We start from the raw sequence: 19,443 nt of genomic DNA on the forward strand, positions 1-19,443 counted from the left end.
CGTATCATTGTCCAGTCTCAAATATATGAACTTTGAAGTCAGAGAGGGGAAAGTACCTATGTTGGTCCATGTGGTTTTTGAAACCAGGGTGACGAATCCCCCCCAGTAAGAAACCAAGAGGAAAAAGTGTTCCTTGGAGGAGAAGAGGGGGTGGCAACAGGAATGCTGAGCACACTGCGGGGGTCCGTGCTGTGCTGTCTTCTGGGTTGAAGGCACCCGTGGGACTGAGGCTTCCTCGGAGGGACTTCATGGTGGGAAGCAGTTTGATTTGCTGGACTTTGAGCTGGAGGGGGTGGTGAGTGGCCCAGCTGGTGTCAGTCGGTGAAGTGACGTGGTTTGCTCTGCTCCCGTTCTCCATGCAAGGTACCCTGTCAGCGCGTGTTCCTGTGAAGCAGACAAGAAGAGCAGATCAGAGGCAGCAGGAGGTAGCTCACTGCAGGTGACATGGGCATGGGCACGAGCCCAGAAAGCACAGGCATCTGGGCATGGACATGACCCTGCTGCTTCAGCCTTGACCGGACCTCTCGCTGCAAAGGACCACCAGCAAATTATGCCTCCTTTGCAGCAAGGCTGCTGGAAAGGAAGGAGGAGGAATTTCTGTGACAGAAAGCTGGAAATCGATATAATAATAGTTCATTCTCTGCATTTTATAGAGCACCTTTCATCCTATAAGATCACAGGTGAATAATGATACTTTGCAATCATACAGTACCCTTCACCCCTTGATCTCAGCGTGTGTTGCAGAGCTGGGATGTACCATTATCTCCGCTTCACAGGTGGAAAAATGGAGTGAGAGAAGGAGAGGCATCCAGGCCAGGATCCCACAGCACCTGGGATGGTGAGAGGATGGGAGCAGCACGCATGTCTCATGACTCATAGTTGCTTGCTTTTGCTATTAGACCTGGATGCCTCTGAGAAAGCCAGATTTCCTCCAGCTCTTTAAAGGCAGTTGAAAATAGCATTTAGAATATTAAAACTGCAGTTTATTCCAATACTCTATATGTTTATAAAGCTGTCTGTAGTGCAGTCCAAGTGGCAGGGAGTGAGTGGATTAAGATTTCATTTAGTTCCCCTAAATAACACACGGGGCTTCCCTTCTCCCTTCTTCCCCTTGTTTTGACTGAAACACTGAGCTGTCTGTTGAGGACCGCTCCCAGCATCACTACCGTCAGTATTCACATTCAAACTGGTTGTTCATCTTGTGTGCATGCTGTATAGTCATTTAAGATAATTGTGCGATTTTGCTACCAGAACAGTAAAGGTTTCTAGAGTCATCATGAGTATCAGAAAAGTGCTTGGAAAACTTCCCCCCGCCCCCACAGCCTGGCCTCCACCCTTACTTGGAGAAGAGGGTATGTCTGCACCTCACATCCCAGGGCACAACAGAGCCACCACGCTGGACAGACTAGATGGCATCTCAGGCACAACAGAGCCACATCAGTAGAATGGCTWGACAGGGCTAATTCATCTCACGGAGAAACTGGGAACTATACCTGGAGAGAGCTCACTCTCACACAAATATGGATCCTCCAGTAACACAGCTAACTCTGTTCAGCTATGTCCTGTGTGTGCCATGCATACAAACTGAAGATACCCCTCTATGGCCTTTCCCCAAATCCTTAGTCATGCAGATAAGTGAGGTATACTCAATATCAGCATATCCAGGCTGCAGCGAGGGAGGTCAGGACTGAGCTCCTCAACCCTCAGCCCTCTCCTGGGATGGCCTGCAGCTGGCCTCCTCCCACTTATGCCATCAGGACAGCAGCTGCAGTGCTGGGGAGGCTCAAAACTAGCAAAGCACAGTGACTGACACTGCYTAGTCTGACAAACAGATATTGAATGAAGGCATCTGAGGACCAAAACTGAACAGAGTACTACTCTCACTGAGGTAGAATGCTACTGAGATCTGATTCTTTCTGTGGTAAACACTCGCACTTCCATGGACAAGGTGTAAGAAGAGAACAAAACCGTTCACTGCTAGAGCAGATCACAGAATTAGGCAGAGTTTAATTCATGACCCCTTGTATTATCTAGGGGCTACTGGGTGATACACCACGGTCTCATTTGCTCCCGCTTTCCTTGTCTCTTGATCATGTAGCTTGCCAGCAGGGACTGTCCTGTGTCTCTAAGCAGCATGCATTGGATGTTGACTCCTGAGGTGGAGTCCATTGTCCCCAAACGTCACAGACTGAAATTCCAAAGCACAGTATTAGCCTTCATTTTGGCCACATTTGGGTCATGCCTTCCTTCTCAGCCTGCTCCATGATCTTCCCTTTACACTGACTCCCCTCTGACCCCTCTCATTGCTGTGCTCATAATCCCCTGCCAAACGTCCACTCTTCTCCAAGCAGAGAGTGAAGGCACATTTAATATGTTGACCAGCATTAACTCCTAGAGCAAGAATGCTGAAGCTGCTGATGTGCTAGAAGATGCCTAGTTCATCTAGGACGTGCATGGTCCTACAGTAAAGACATAGCAATTATTTTCTCAGGGAAGCTACATCAAAGATAAACCAGCAGAGTGCAACTAAAGTCAGCATGGGGGCAAGCTCAGCCCTGGAAACACTCTGGAGTCATCTGTTACTTGTAGTCGTTCTGTAATTTATTTATTTATTTATTTATTTATTTATTAATTCTTAAAGCGGTTCAGACTTCCTCATTAGAAGCTTCCCCTTTGAATACTTAATACTTTATCTTTCCATAAACTAACTGAAGTTTATGAGCTAATGAAGCCTCATTGCAAGAGTCGGGGAGGCCTTTTGTATGAACAAAATAATAACTTGGCTCCTTATTATACACCAACCCTTTCCGGACAAACTTCCCTTGATTTCTAAGGTGGCATTTTCCTCCTCCTCCGGTCCTGCAAGCTACAGCTCTTTCTTAACTTTGTGTCAAATATGCAACTCTAGCTCTTCCACCTACTGAAAAGAGAGCTGCAATCTGAGCAGACATTGTGACTTCAAGGAATTAAATGGGGAAAAGGCTTGGGATTTGTCCTGCTTGTATGTCGAGGCAGAAGAAGTGCTGGGGACAGCTTAGTCAGCCCCTGACCCTGTGACTGCATGGTGGTGGGGAGGCACTAGAGGCCGTGCTTGCAATCATATCGAGTCACTTTGTAATTGGGGAAGGACTTTGAGGGAGAAACATGAACTGGAAAAAAAAAGTAGAAGGACTGCTATGTACTGACCCCTGCTTCCCTGTATCTATTCCTAGAAAAGTCTTCAGGGAATTTGCACCTGAAATTCATATCTACATTCGGCCCCTTGCTGGCGCATTTAATACCATCTTTCACTAAACTTTTTCAATATGCTTTAAAATGAACCCTGAAACTAGCTACTGAAGTTAGGAACAGGGAGGTATGTTACCAATGCCCTTGTTATGTAGCAAGAAAATGTAGGAAATACAGTTCCAGGCTCTCCTTTGTGCTCCTGCATGTCACAGATGAAATGCACTTCTTAAAAAGTGTGAGCAAGGGGATCACTGCTATGGAAGTGACCCAGAGAGCTACCAACAAGATGTAGCCTCAGTGCTCCTAGATTTACCAGGCTGCTGGTGATATTGAAGAGACACGAGATAGAAATCCAACCCCTACTGTACTCAAAATCTGTGGGCAATCTTTCAAATTTGGCTATTTAGGGTCTGCTCTTCACTGAATTTGTTCCTGCAGCCAGGCACTGCAGTAGAGAGACAGCACAAGGCAAAAGTAAAAGGTGTCTCTTTGCCTCATTATGCATTTCCATAAAGACCATGCCAAATAAAACTGGAGTCCCCAAAATGGGAGTGGTATTGGTCTGGGTAAGATTGCAGCTCTTCTTCGAACTTGTGGAAACAGGATTCCCTAAGTTTAGCAGTGAGCAGCCACATACTTGGCTGAGTGGCCTGGGCCTGCTGTAAATCCTCTCCTGCATCATAAAGCAGCAACGCAACTTTGCTGTTTGACTTGTTCTACGCATACACAGGGGACAGGGCACATCCTCTCCCCCTCAGGTTTACATTTTCCTAGGCRAAACCACTGCCACTAGGATAGCAGYATTTCAAACATTTTCAAATTTCCATTTCTCCTCATCACTGTTACTGKTCAGCCTTTTGTGAAGGCAACTCCACATCAAATCACACTGCTTTCTCCTTACCTTGCCTTGTGTTTCTGAGAGAAGAGCGGCGGTGCAAGCATTCACCAGGACTCACTAACTCCAGCCTTGGGAGACTCCTTCCCAGGAGGCAAGCAGCCCAGCAGACCTGGAGTTAGGTTCTCTGAAACACCTTGGAAGAGCCTCTTGTCCACCAACCGTACCGGGAGTCAGAGGTGATCACTCTCAGTAAGCTAAGTTGAACATTTGGGTTCAGGTCCCCAGGTTTCAGCATCAGTGTTGCTCTCAGGCTTCTTTACTGGTGTCATCCTTCCCCAGCTATACCACTTTCTGTAGTAGCAGTCTCCCCAGAACTACTCGATATTTTTTCATATAATTTTACATCCTTTCAAAGACTTCCCTCATGTTTTAATTCTCTGTAGAACAAACGCTCAGTGCATTCACGAAACTCACCTTCATTTTCAATCTGAACTGAAGACAAAATCAGTGTCAGCTAGTTCCTTCTGTCCAGCTCCGGACAGAGACAGGGGGTCTCTGCTTTGCCCTTTGAGGCATTTTGAGATACATGCTCAAGTCTTGCAGAGCAGAAAATGCCATCGCAACCCCAGACTTCTAACCTCAGCTGTACCACGTGCCCGTAACCGTTCAGCACACCACATAGCCTGCCTAGGCCAGATCCTGTCCTGATTTACCCCGGAGTGATCGAATATATCTCCACAACGGGGAGATACCAGACTGCTCTGCATCAAGTGCAGCACTGGCATATTTGGCAGAACTGTAAGAGCTTTGCTTTGCCCCCCACAATGCCTCATATACAGAGCAGGCAGAAGACAGGATTTTTCATTAAACAACAGGGGTCAAGTTTTCAATTAATTCTCCCATTCTGCTCTGGGATAAAGCTGAAGCTTTTCAAGATTCTTTTTGTAAAAGCAAACAAACAAAAAACAAAACAGGAGGTAAACCAAATGTAGACAGTTTCTCCTCTCCTTCCCCTGMAAATAGGCAACCATTGGGATGTGATAAGCTTTCATTAAGTCTCTGATTTTGTCTGATTCAAAATAGAAACTTTAGCTTGAAATTTTTGCAACCTCCTGTGAGTCCAAACCACGAGGCTTTCAGCTATTCCAAGGGGCTTCTCAATTTTCTTATCAGAGCTGATCTCTCCAGTTAGTCTAGTTAAATAGCTAGAAGAAGGCATATTAACTCAGAGTGCCAGTGAACCGGCAGAGTAGCTGCGAGGCTAGCTCAGATTGAAAGTCCTACCTCTGAACCTGGAGAAGACACAGTGGTAATCGTGAATGCTGTACTTCCCCTGTGTTCTTCTTGACATGAATGAGAAAGCAGAAGGGTTATGCATGGACCTTACATTTTCATCAGAAATTCTGCTGTAGACCAAAAAATAACAATAATCTTCCTTTCTTTACTGAAAACTTTTTAGTGAAAGGTTTCAGCACCCAGCATCAACATTTTCTGACTAAAATCCCCTCCATTCGAAGCTGACCAGGTTTTTAGGCCAAATGTGGCTGCAGCCAAGCCTGGACGAAGGGGGCTGAAGAGCTTTTCTAAACACTTCAGCAGAAAGGAGCAGAAGCAGGGAGGAAGGGACCATGATGGCTGTAGAGGTCCCCTGGCCCAGGACCCACCTGGCCTACCCTCAGGCTGGCTATTCCTGTCAAGCTTTGTGTCGCTCCAGGCCTATCAGGTGTACAAGAAACCGAAGTTTGGAGTTACATGCAGATATGGCAATCACCAGCTTCTTTTGTTGGAAGAAAAGGCAGAAAACCAGGTCAAGGCATGGTAGGGGCTGAAATTGGGCCCGCTTCTCAGCTACTCTGCCTCAACTGTGTGTGAAGATGGGCATTTCCATTGAAAGATGCTRTCCTAGGGTAGGCATCAGCAATTTTCCTTTCCCCAGCTTGAGACTGACTGTGCTTGTAGGGACCCAACAGGAGTGGGGTGATACTGCATTGCAAGCGAAGAAGCTGCCACGGTTGAGCTGGTGAGCAGCATCTTGCCCCTGGGGGAGGCAGAGGTGCTCAGCTCTGGGTCCCAGGGGCATCTGGAGCTGAGCCTGGGCAGCAGAGGACACGGTCCCTCTCGCGGCAAGGCCCTGGGGATCATCTCAGGGAGGGAGAGCTCATCTTCCCATGGAGTTGGGCCTCCCCACCTTCAGGGCGGCAGCTGGGATCACATTGCTCCCTATCCAGCCCTGCGGCTCCCAGGACCTTTCCCAAAGCCTCCATGGGTGCCACTTCCAGTGCTGCTGTCCTAAATGCCAGGTCAGACTATCATGCTGGAGTAGGAAGCTGATTTTACACTAGTCCAACATCATGGAATCCCCATGAGTCTCACAGCCACATTAAGGATTGTTTCAACCCAAACAGGAGCAGACACAAGCTTTGCAAATTTAGCCAGCTTTGAGGCTCAAGAGCATGGAGAGGGGCTCAGGTGGCCAAAATATCAGGCAGATTAGACTATTTGTGGAAGCAAGAGGAAAAATCAACCCAGGAGCAAGTGGGTTAGATCTAGAATATACCAGAGGTGCAGTGCTAGGTGCTGTAGGTATCTCTGCCTCAGCTCCAGTGCTGTCAATCACTAAGCAAACTGCACTGACACCAGTCACTATTACAGATTTTTCCCCATACACACCCCAGCCCCCTCGAGAAAACAGAAACAGTATTTTTACCATGAAGAGAACTGGTTCAGTAATTGCAAATAGTACAGAATTGGCATTGCAACTGAACTCAGAAAGTCAGGTTCAGAATTCAAATTTTTAGTGACCTCATCATGTATCTTTTCTTTTATAACTAGCATTCAAGCATCTCTCGGTTAGAGATGTTTGTTTCAATTCCTGTGGGAAAGGGGTTTTCCTCCTGCTTTGGATAAGAAACTTAAAAGTGGCAGCACAATTGGTTCATGAAAGCTTATAAATATTTGAAGCATAAGCATGCACCAGATCATAATGATACAGAGTTTTACATTTAACCACATGAGCTACAAATAAATAGCTGAAAATTGCTCTAAACATAGTTTAAAATATCAATAGGCTGATGATGGGATGCAGATCTTTCCAGAGAGGTCAGAACTTGATAGTTGTTTCATGCTGCACCACTCAATCTCTACAACCTTTTTCTGGTTTTTTGGAAATGTGTACTTCCATAGGAGATTATATTACACAGCCTAAAAATCCAAAACAAGGACTGGAAGATGAAATGTAGCCGAGGGGGAGGTGGTTGTTCTTAAAACAAATGCAGTTCAGCTTTTTTGCGTCTACATAATTTGTTATTGTAGATTGGCTCAAATTTAAGACAGTAATGTTTCAGAAACACTTGGAAAAGTAAGCCAGCTGCAGGGAGGATATCGTTACAAATTGAGACACATGTTGTACAGGAATACCATTCTTTTCAAATACCAAAATCATGTCTGGGGAAGCAAAGCCATACAAATGAGTCAGAGACAGGACCTCGTTCTGCAGTGCGCCAAGTGCTTTCGGCTCTCATTAGAGGCACTGGTAGTTGAAGGTGCACAGCACTTCGCAGGASCTAGCCCAGCTATTTAACAGCTGTATTTTTCAGGGTATATGCAAATGTTGAATAGTTGAGGGTGCCATAAAATGTCAGAGTTTACCTTGATTCCCTTCTTTCCTGAGATGATCACATACACTTCCAAACACAACCTCTAGTCACGTGAGTGAAATGCAGCTTGTTATCAAAAACATAACGATGAGTAGGCCTGAGCTGGGAGGCCTTGACTGATGGAGGCACTCAGGAATGTGCTTAACTTGCCTGTTTTGCTGTGTGGGACCTAAAAATAGGCAGGGAGAGCCTCAGCTGGTAATCTGGAAATAAAAAAATATTTCAGAAAGTCTTGTTTGCCATAGTGAGATTTCTTCCTGATTTCTGGCTCAGATGGCTTTGCTTCTACTTTGCTTGATTTTCCTGTACCTTTTTTTTTAATAGGAATGTAATTTTTTTCTTAAAACCTATTGCTCACTGCTTGATTATGTCCACCTCTTTCACAGCAACAGTCCTCAAAAGTGTTCTACTCCTTTCTGACTCACCTTCAGGATTTGTTCCTAATACTTAGAAATAGTTTAAAACTCCTCACAGTTCTTCTGAGTTCATAGTTCAGCACTGAAGTTGGCCATGGCTGTTTGAGGGTCAAGCTTCACAAAGGCAGGTGCTTACCTCCTTATMTGATTTCAGTGGCAATGAGACACATACTGGCCACAATCTCATCAATCTCATCATCTGAATGTAAAGGCAATCATTGTCTCTGATGATGTTTTCACAAGGTGTCCAGCTGGTTTATTGTGATCTTTTTGTAATAGTCTCTGTATTTAATCATGAGCTTTTTTTTTCCCACAAACTTTGCCTGCAACATTGATGTTGGTACCTCAATAGCACAAGAAAAAAATGACATGATGAAGAGCTAGAATCTCCTTCTATGCCCATTTTACACTTAACACTTTTGATTGTAGCTGAATCTGCTTTACGCTGACTTAAATGAGAAGAGCATAGGCCTTGTATGCCTGAAAGTGCAGGAGTCAGACTCTAAAGCCTCATAAACCGTTATGAGTAGCCCTGTTGTTTCAGTATGAAAGTGGGTTGTATCAACCTAAGGAATGTCACAGATGATAAGATATTTACTTCAAATAATTTTCTTTCCACAAGACAATTAAGTTAGTAAGGGCCAGTAAGTGCCAAAGGAATCTCTGAAGTTGGTGGTCGCAGACCTTGACAGGTACTAGTTGAGCTACCGTCTCCAGGAGCCAAAGCTGCTGCAAATCTCTGAGTGTGTGCCAATGAAGCTATCACCTTTTTTTTTTTTTTTTTTTTTTTTGCTAGCTGAGGCTCTGGCCCTGTATTTTGCTTGCAAAGAGCCCTCAATGCTTTCCACTTTTGCAAATCAAACCAGGTATAGCTATTTTTAAATGGGTTCAGGAACCAAATTTCACATTTGAAACCTATGCCCTGGAAGATTTTATGAAAAAGTAGAAAGATCCTATCAGAAATTAGCACTTGTTCTTTTGACTTCAAAGTATATATAGTCATCTGCACTGTCCCACAGGCCTGCTATTTACTGCCATTGAGGTGGAAGTCAGTGCTCCCACACCCTGGCAGCAAGATGCAGGAGCTGAAAGCTAGTCTGGAAGTATGTCATTTTATACTTCATCATTTTGAGAACTATTTTTTTTCTGGGAAAACCTTTTTCTAATTTAATATATCTGAGAAGCTACCCAGGCAATTTTGAAATGTAAGATCACACTGTTAGTGCCAGGCAGATCTCAAGGGCAAAGCTTCAGTTCCAAGCAAATGTGTTTAAGGCTTTGTGGTGTTAACAGTCTCTCCTCTCTCCTGGAGAATAAATGGAAAATTTCTGTAGGCTCATAAGAAGCCAGGTGAAGGAAAACTTCTAGACTAGGAGTGTAGGTGTTAAGTGCATGCGTCCAATTACTCTGCTGATTTAAATTAACTTAGCATCAGTGGAACCGTATCCAATTAAAATTAGCTAAAGCTCTGGCCCATAGTACTGCATCAGCAAAGAAAACTAGCATAATATGGGTAAGTACACCTGTAGAGTCATGTTCTGTCCTGATCAGAGCAGTGAGGGCAGGGTAAGATGCTAGTAGATAGATGCTACAGCGACACAGGAGCTATAAAAACTCTTAAGGCAGAAAGGAAGGTTAATAGCTATGCCCCTTGCCACAGGAATCCTGACCAGAGCAGGAAATCTTGTCTCGGACTGTTATGGGCTGGGGAGTTCACAGTGGGATATATATTACTTCTGCTCTGAACTGGAGCGTTCTGCACATTGTATATTTTTACGACTACAATGTATGGACTAGACGGCTGGAGGTTGGGGCTTGTAGCTCAGCAGATGCTGACCCCAGGACATATGGGTTGGCTCAGTAGGTGGCCATATTCCTACTATTTCCACACTTCTGGGAGAATTCTGCTTACATAGGCAAAAAACCTTCCTTTTCTTATCCCTCTCCCCTCAACATAGGATTCATCAACATACACACATTCAAGCACACACACACACATGCACACACAGAAGTTAGTTGTCAGTTTAGCATGTGCTATTTAATTTGCTAATTCACTTTACTAGAACTATTATGTCAAAGCCAAGTGGCCCTTAGCATTTTGACTTACTTGCCTTAAAAAAACTTGACAGCAAAACCTGAGGGTTATGACTGAGCCTGCCTGGATGTAGAGCATGCAGTTAGGCAATACTAACACAGCTAATTTTAGAAAATTCACATTGCTCAAACTTGAAACAATTACATTCAAGAAAATATTCTTCTTCTTAGCTTCATTCCTTTATCATACTGGGGCTTTGGCCCCGAGACATCTTTTGCTGGTTGTTTGAATTGCATTGATCTATAACAGCTTGACAGTCCACATCCTGATGGAGAGACTAAACTTTAACATAAAGGATTATGTTGCTGATTAGCACTTCCAATAATCAAGTAATTGGTACATTAAATAATCCTGAGTTTGGCTACTTGCCCAAAAAGGTCATGCTTGCATTGATTTCTTTTTAGAGAGTCCATGTTGCTGTTCCATTAATTCAATCTGCCTCTCCAGAACTCTAGCGTAAAAATATTTGGCTAATTTCGTTCATTTCATACAATTTGATGGGAAATAAAATCCAGGAAAAGTTGCACATTTCGGCACTACGTTCAGATTTTCCAATTAGAGGAGGTTGGGAGCAAGAGAGAAAAAGACAATTCCCTGGACGTTTTTTGCTCCCAGGTTAGTGTGGTCAGTGCAATATAAAACTCCAGTGGTCCACGTCAACAAAATCTTTAGTGCAAATCCTACCCTTTTTATATTTTATTCCTTCTAGGGAACAAGATATTCTCAAAGGCTGTCAGTGTGCAGTAAGAGATCCTCCTCACAGCCATAATGCTGAAGGAGCAGGGGGTTATCTTCTCCAGCCTTCCCATGAATGGGGCAGGAGGAACTTGTGGCTATGGTGGAGGTCAGGGCTGTGGTTTAAGAGGCTGCACTGATGCTCTGTCTCCACACTTGTCCCCACTGTATAGACACATATCGACTCTAAGTGCTGGGAAGCCTTCACGGATAAACTTCTTGAGGGCCAGAAAAATAAGCAGCACCCTCCGACTGGCTATTAGTAGCACTCGCAAAAGGAGGCTGTGCATGAAACCAAAGAATCCTCACCTCAAATCAATCACCAGAACTGCATAAATCAGATATGCGTGCCTTGCGAGTCTCAAAACCCACCAGCATTTCACTGTGGTACCCACTGGAATGAGATGGTTATCACACTGTTTATTTCTGCAGAGCATTTTGGGTATCCCCTTTCCCTGGAAATACACAAAGATCCTGGTCTCACATATCTTTTGTACAGAGGCTACTTCTTCTTGTGGAGAAAAGAAGGGACAAACACAGAGTGACTAATAGCCATTGCTTATGCTCTTACACAAACTCCCAGGGCACAGCAGACACCTAGGCAGGGCTTTGTCTCTCTTAACTTTCAGTGTCTATGTAGACGTCTATGTTTGTGCCAGTCACCTCTAGTTTCCTTCACGACAGAGAGCCATAGGCATTCCTATGGCACAATTCATCTAATCTGTCTTAGTTGTCAACTTCAGGATGAGCTCAGCTGCCTCCCTGAAGTGCTTGTTTTTTCTCTAGGTTGATTTTAAAGAGAGTTTAGATGATTGGCTCAGCTGTGTCTTCATTACAGATGTCTATATTGGATCAGATTAATCTTGCCTGGCAAACAGGCAATCTTGCCTTTCCTGCAAGACAACTGAGACACTGAGACAAAGAAAAAATATATAAAACTCTCAGTGAATAGGAAAATGGTTATTCCTGAGGAAAGCCAAAGTGGCAGTTCTTGACATTTAGAGAATATAAATGGTTGAGGACAATAACTGTGTGATAAAGCATCCTTTTTGTCTTTTCAATGCTGTTTGTTCAGTTTGTCCACTTTCTCTGTCAAATACTATCCATGCAGTGATGCCATGTATAACAGTGTTAACAGGAAAAAATAAACAAGAAAAGCCAGAGCTCTCTCTGAGCTTAAAGGCTTCGACTCTGGAAGATGCTGAACTTGCCCCGGGACCAGGACCTCAGAGCAGTGGCATTACTGCACCCTGGATGGTCTAGYCGAGCATAGAGTACACAGAAGCAAATACACTCCAAGAGGCAGCTTCAAATACAGCATCAGCACACTTCAGGTCTCTTAACACAGGCTAGAAACAAAACATAGGTGTACAGAGAGCTTGAGGAAAGCAAGAAAGAATGTGGTAACCATAGYTGTCCTAAAAAATACATGCAGTCAAATAGCGGCATTCCCACTAGATCAAAGGACTTCCCCTAGGTGAAACGTAGGTACATTTACGAACAGACGATCTTTCAGGCTCCAAAGGATGCATGCAGGGAGCTGCAATAAAGCTCTTGATGCTGAAATAACCAAMTGATAGAATAGGTGGATGTGTAGTCCAAGGCTCCGAGTACGGGGAGTCCCCACTAGTAGGGCCTAGGGGAGTATAAGGATTTTAAATACTCATTTAGCTTCTGAGTTATTGTACGTGTTGATTATTAGTCCAAAAAAGTTGCAGATGTCCTCTGTTCTTACAAATGTATCTTTTAAATGTGTCAGCACATGCCTAGAGCAAAGAATAATGGCTCTGTTCCACCAAAGAAAGTAAATAAATACTGTGTGCGATCAAAGGAAGCAACATTTCCTTCGCTGSAGCCAGAATAGAGAATGCAACAGTCACAAAACAAAGAGGCAGCCCTGGCTATACTGCAGCATCTTTGATAGTGCAATTAGCCTGCACTGATGGAGCAGGGAGATACTGCACTATCCCAGATTCCACAGCGTGTGCTATGTCTGTGGTAGTGGATGCCAAGCTGTTCAAGGCAACATTCGTATTGCACTGCTGCAGTCACTATTTGAGCTACCAGGGACAGGGATTTACTGGAGGCTACGGAGTATTCCACAATTGTAATAAAATCTGGCATGTCACCAAGCCACATCCGGCAAATCATCAGTGTTTTACTGCTGAACAGATTCTTGTAACACCCACCATTTTCCCTTTTTCTGAAAGAAGCTCTCCATGCTTGTGAATTTAAACAAATGCAATTACACTTGTTTCTTGTTCACAGGTTTGAAGCAATAGACATATATTAAACAAGCAGTTTTGTAAAGGCTCTGTTTCATCAGAGGGATTCAATAGGCTGAGAATAAGGAATGAAGTGGGGTTCTGCCTCTAGAGCATTGTCTTTGGACAAGCCACAGGTGTTGGTGGACCTGTCTGTATTGCTGCATTGCCTTGAAGCCCTTATCAGAAAATATAACATATATACCAGCTGTGGAGCCAGGGGAAGTCTCAATTGCTTTTCTAAGGTGGGAGGGATCCTGGCATCAAGGCAGATACCTTGTATAAGAGAGGAAAGGCCCATGGTCCTACCGCAGTTGTCCATTGCCTATCAACTACCTCTTCAGCTGAGCCACAAAGCACCAATCCCAAACAGCAGACAGTCCCCGAGCACTGATACCTATCGGGGAAAGCTCAGGAAGGGGGACTGAGTGCCCCAAGAACACCATCTGAAAGCCAGGATGCATTCAGGAGGCACACCGAAGCCAGGCAGTTGGGGATGACCATTTAGTGAGTCATCTGGACCTCAGCTAGCAGTGAGTAGCTGGGTCATCCTGTTTTACACTGTGCTGCAGGGCGAGTTCAGTCATATCATGAAAGCTTGAACTGCTGTGTAACTCAGCTGGAATAAGTAAGCAGATTAATAGCCCAGATGTAAACCATCTCTTAGGCAAAAAAACCCCACKGATTTTGACATACACAACACAATAACTTCAGAGCCAGCACCATCACAAAATGTTCTGTGAGCGAAAGTGTAATGAGGCTGCTGATGGATGAAGTACTGACAAGTACAAATGCAATACAACACAAAGAACAATATTAAAACATAAATATCAATAGTTTTATGAAAGTGCTGATAAATCGGAATCTGTATCTCTCTGTTTCACAAAGGCCACATCCACATGCGGCTGGCCTCATACTTGAAAATACTCACTCTACTCACACAGAAGGCAGCAGTGATTACACAAACCTTTACTTATTCTGATTTCGAATTCGGAGGCACCTCCTTTTCAATGGTGGCTCCAGATCCTCTGGCCCTGTGCTGAGTATTGGCGTTGAGATAATGCACGGTGCTAGAGCAGTCTTTTCTGATGGTTTTGGCACAGGCTGGATCACGCAACCTGTCTTGGGTAGCATCCGCAAAGCATATGCATGGTCCTCGTCTGCTGGATTGTTAAGGTTTGGGTCTTGTTTGTCTCCCCCTGCAAGGGGCTCTTCCCCAGTCTTCTTGCCAGCCTCTCCCTCAAGGTGGCAGTTTGATGCGCAGTTGTTCTCCTTAACAGACTCCAGCTCGCTCACCGCCAGCTCCTCCGGGGGCTGAGGCTTTTTTGGCTCTGGAGGCAGCTCTGGGTTCTTGGAACCCTCCATGCTCTTTGTGCCATTCACAATGACGTTGCAAACTGCTGCACTAGTTTCTAGTCCTGAAGTACTGGAGGCCAAGGAGACAGGACAGCAGTGCGCTGCATCACCGCACGGCAATGTTTTTGAGTCAACTGGGCTGCAATTGTCCCTGCAGTCGCTGCAGTTCCTTTTTTCTGAGCTACCAAAAGCCAAATTTACAACACTGTTAGGTTCATGTTCAACTTTCACTTGGGCATGTAAAGCCCTGTGGATAACATTGTGCAGCCTAGACCGGTGGCCTACTGTTAGGTCTATCACACCATCCTGAGGACCCTGTAGCACACTGGGGAACCCAAATTTACTGTTCACCGGACTACTAGGTCTGACAGTCAAGTCAACAACTTCATTTTTACTGTGCTCCTGAAGCACTTGAGCTTGATTTAAGGACTGGCCTGAGCAGCTCGGTGACGAGTCAGAGGATTTAGAAGATCCTTGCTTTGACTCTCGAGGGGATGAAGAGTTATTGGCTGGCTTTGCCCCAGGTGTCTCGCCGGAGGTGCTCGGAATGAAGTTCTCACCATTGCTGGAGAAGCCATTGGGAGGCTTGGAATCGTTGATGTGAGGAATGGGGATGGGAATTGGGATGGGGACGGGCAGCGGGACAATGACAGGATATGGCACTAACAGAGTTGGGGGTGGCACCAGCGGAGCGAGGGATGGCAATCCAAAGTTCATCATCTGTGGCATAGGCATAGGACCATTTGGCATCATGCTGACTGGGGGAAAGGGAAGGCTGGGCAAAGGAGCTCCGGGAGGAGGTGGTGGTAACAGACCTGGAGGATTCCCAGGCATGGTGGGTGTTGTGGGGGGATGGATATGAGGGGAGAGCATTGGCCTGTGCATGGGGCTGGAGGTGGGACCCATATTTCTGGGACCACCTGGTGGTGGACCAATTCCAGGAATCATTGGATTTGACAGAGGGCTGTTAGGATTTGAGGCATGGTGAGGTGGCCCACGAATAAATGGTGGACGGATTTGCTGCATAATTTGCTGTTCCATGAATATGGGCAGAGGAACTGGTCCACGGTTTGTCATTACCATGGGAGGACTGCGAGGTGGGACACCAATTGGAGGCACAATGCTAGCAGGTGGCTGGACAGAAACTGGTGGAATATTTGGATTCTCACTGATAGGAATAGGTTTGGGAACTGGTGTGGGGATTTTAGTGACAGAGCAGTTGGCAGTGTCAGATGGAGAGGCAGTGGTAGACGCTGATGGTCCAGGACCTTGAATTTGGCCAGCTGCAGACACTGGGGATGGGGCTTTTCTCCGAGCATCTGCTAGCGGTATATTCCAAGAATCTGGAGTCAGCAGCTGTACCCCAGTGCCTTCTGCTTTATTTTCGACTGGAGGATGTAATGTACTGCACAGTCCAGCTGGAAGATTGGCCTGTGTCTCTTTGTAGAAAATGTCCATTTTGTACTGATTGAGACATTTTGCACTGCAGAACTGAAGCCTTCTTTCCCCRTCCCCAAAATCCAGATACTCTTTTGTGTGTCTTATGTGCTTACACCAGTCACATACCTACAACACAGTAATAAAATCAAATCAGGTAAGAAAAGCAATCTTTTCTTCATAGCATTATTTTAAAAGTCATTTTTCAGTTGCTAGCTAAATAACCATGTTAGTTTTCTAACAGGAAAGAAAAATAGTTATGTTTGTGAAAACTACRCTTATTGGCTCCAAAATATCAGTGAATTGAATTTAAAGAATTCAGTTTAAAGGGCCGCTCCCTTTTTACGTCTCCTATGATCTTAATTCTGCCCGGCATGGTACATTATATAGCTTATATCCATACCACAGCAAATAATCCTCAGCTGGTGCAAACTGTTATAACACATACAGGTATGTGTGCATACACATATGCTAAATCTGTATGAATATGACTGTGATTACTCCCCAGTGGTAACCTACACWCACCTGTACTATCTGAGATGCAATACTACACACTAACTATGATAACAGAAAAAGGACTCAGAAAGTTGCTGTGAAATGTGAAATGCAAACCATCACTGCTAAACAGAAGCACACTAACATTTTATATTTTATTAATGGTACTAGATAATAAGTTGAAAAGATATTTTAAAGTAGTATGACAGAGCAAAAAGCATCATTCTTCCTTTCCCCTTCATTCCAAGGAGAAACTTTGAAATACTCAGGAGATTTATGTAAGGTTCAAATATTCCCAATTTGTGATGGTTCAACAAGTTGGAATTACCTTCTGAGCTGTTTGCCCACTCTTGTATACTAGCCTCTTTGCGTAAAACGTCTTGGCAAGCAAGGTCCTATTTAGCAACTTTTGAAACACTATAGCAATAAAGTTTGCATTGCAAGCTTTTCTATTTGTTTGTTTCTCCCCTTTCTATTTCATCCTTTTCTGTGTTCCTATCAGTGTGGTGAAGGCATAGCCAATTTTTTTAAAGTAAGGCTGCAGAACTAATTAAGCTGTGAAAGGTTTTCCCAGTTGTAAACCACTAGACACCAAAGTTCAAAAAATAGTCATTCTAGGCTTCAGAATCCATTACTTCAGAGAAATTATTGTGATTTCATTAACACATTAATTTTGCAACACCAACAGCTCTCACAGATGGTGAAGACATGATCTACAATTCAAATATGACTCTTGTTTGCACAAATGCCTTTCCTTCATATGGCATTTTAAACAAGAATTAATATGAGTAATCTTGCCATAGCTATAAACAGATAAACAGATGTCAGATTTTTCAGTGCCTTACTTTTTTGACAGAATTTTACACACACAAAAAAAACATTTTTGTCATTTACATTAGATCTCAAAATATTCTGTTGACAGAGATTTTTGGTGCTTTCTATCAGCATGTTGAGCCTATGACCATACCAGAATACATCATGATATTGTTTGTTCTGCCTTTTCYAAATAGCCCATATTAGCTTGCTTTGAAATGATTATATCTTTTGTATGAAAAAAAAAGAATATGATTTTGAAAAGACTGCATTAAAAGGATAATTAATTTTAATAACTATTGGCCATATAAACAATTCAAAACAACATATGTCGGGCATCTGATTACCCATCTCATTTAACTCTCAGCTTTCCTTTAATATAAACAGTGGTGACATTTTTGAGTTTTCAGTAATATATTTTTAATATATATATTCACACACATACATACACTCCTATATGTTATGGCTATTAGACTGTTTATTGTAATTCTGAAACCTTCTGGTTATCCCTTTTGGTTGCTACTTCATTCCCTTTCCTGTCTCCGTACCTCTTTCACATACTCACACACATACTGTGTTTCTCTACCATGAAGTTTTTATCCCAAGTGTTAAATCAAACTAAATAATTACTTGAGAAATAGCAACTATGAAGTCATCTCTGAAGTATGGAAATGTAGGAGCCAGATTTTAGCATGGACACGCGGATACAGCACTATGGAGAATATATCAGAGGGGTACCTGGCTCCGTGGACCCTGTGCTGCTCTGTGCAGTCTGCATTAGTGCAGGCTTCTTTCCACCACAGTGGCCCACACAAGTAAGAAAAGCACAGTGCCAGTGCGGGGCACCCACATATTGCRTGGCCTGTGGGGTTTTATGAGCGTTGATCCTTTCCCTGTAGTAGGAATTTCCCCGCTTCCCGCAGGAAGGACCAGCAGCCTTCGCAAACGCCACGGGAGCCAGGCAACCCCTTGCTGCAGGTAGTGCAAACACATAGTCGCGGGCACTGAACAATCCCAGGTATTTGGCATATGTACAGCTTCTGCCACCCGTCTGGCAAGTCAACACAGCCCCATCACAGGATGAGCTGATGGAAACACCATATCATTGACTTACTGAAATTCCCTGGCTTGCCACATTTTTCCAGGCAGACAAAAGAGGAACTTGTTTGTGAGTCTACTTTATAAAGTAATAACTCACTGTTTACCCCAGTAAAGCTGCTGATTTTACCTAAATGTCATACAGAGCTCACTACTGCAGAAGCAAAATGCTGTTTATGTTGCCTGTATGGAATCGGGGTAACCTGCTCCTTCAGCCGCGCGCAGGCTATGGTCTTGCGAAGAGCTGTGCAAAGTGGCAGGGTGTCTCTGCAGGCACCCAAGAGCCCCCAGCCCGTGTCCTGGCCAGGACAGAGCTCACTGAGCCACTTGCTCATCAAATCAGCGTCCCTTTGCCGAGGAAAGACCCAGAGGAGACTAGTCCCAGCGAAGTCTCGCCCAAGGGATGGGGCAGGATCCCAGGCTGCAGTTGCTTCCTGATTTAGCCCTGGGATGGTGCAGCTAAGACTCACCCTTCCTTCAGGGCAACAAAAACACACGGCTCTACCGCTTGCAAGCCTGCTGTGAAAGAAGCACCTGAGAAATAAGAGAAAGTAAAAACAGCCTCCTTATCTTTCTAAGAAGAGCACCCTCAGTGACTTTAATTAGACTGAAAGCAAAATACAGCAAGAAACTCATGGCATCTACCCTAATCATTTAATTTTATTAGTTATCAGTTGAAAAATTCACTGAAATATTTTAGTGTTTTATTGCTGTATTGATTTGTTTATATCAAGTGGGCTCCTATGTCACTTGCAGCTAAACAAATATTTTCTCTTCCACAGTAAAATATTTAGAAATCCTGCTTAGAAATTCTCTACTGATTTCTCCTGTTTTCAATAATTCACAGAGGTATAAGAAATTCTGAAGTCTGTCTGCTTCACTCACATATTGATCACAGACTATTCTGTATATTTTATCACTACATAAAATTAATTAAAGATACAGAGTTAAAAGCAGTAATTCTGCTCCTCTGAACATCCTGGATGGACCATATATCTAATAATTATCTCAT

The 19,443-nt window shown here is 44.0% G+C and overlaps 1 protein-coding gene across 6 annotated transcripts in view; it reads right to left on the reverse strand.

The window, feature by feature from the left end:
• Positions 1–300: 300 nt before the first annotated feature.
• Positions 301–19,443, reverse strand: part of SOBP (sine oculis binding protein homolog) — a 115,818-nt gene continuing 96,675 nt past the window's right edge. For 4 of the 6 annotated variants that reach the window (XM_085306911.1, XM_085306909.1, XM_085306906.1 and 1 more), the window contains one exon: positions 13,966–16,154. In XM_085306911.1, coding sequence (XP_085163037.1) covers positions 14,202–16,154 — 1,953 coding nt within the window. In that variant the 3' untranslated portion in view covers positions 13,966–14,201. Of the gene's footprint in view, positions 385–13,965; positions 16,155–19,443 lie in introns of those variants that run through there. The other 2 variants (XM_085306907.1, XM_085306908.1) reach the window with 2 other exon arrangements.

This window comes from Rhea americana, unplaced genomic scaffold (assembly GCF_003343005.1).
Source record: "Rhea americana isolate MKP2758 unplaced genomic scaffold, rheAme1 scaffold_25, whole genome shotgun sequence".
NCBI classification, from domain to species: Eukaryota; Metazoa; Chordata; class Aves; order Rheiformes; family Rheidae; genus Rhea; species Rhea americana.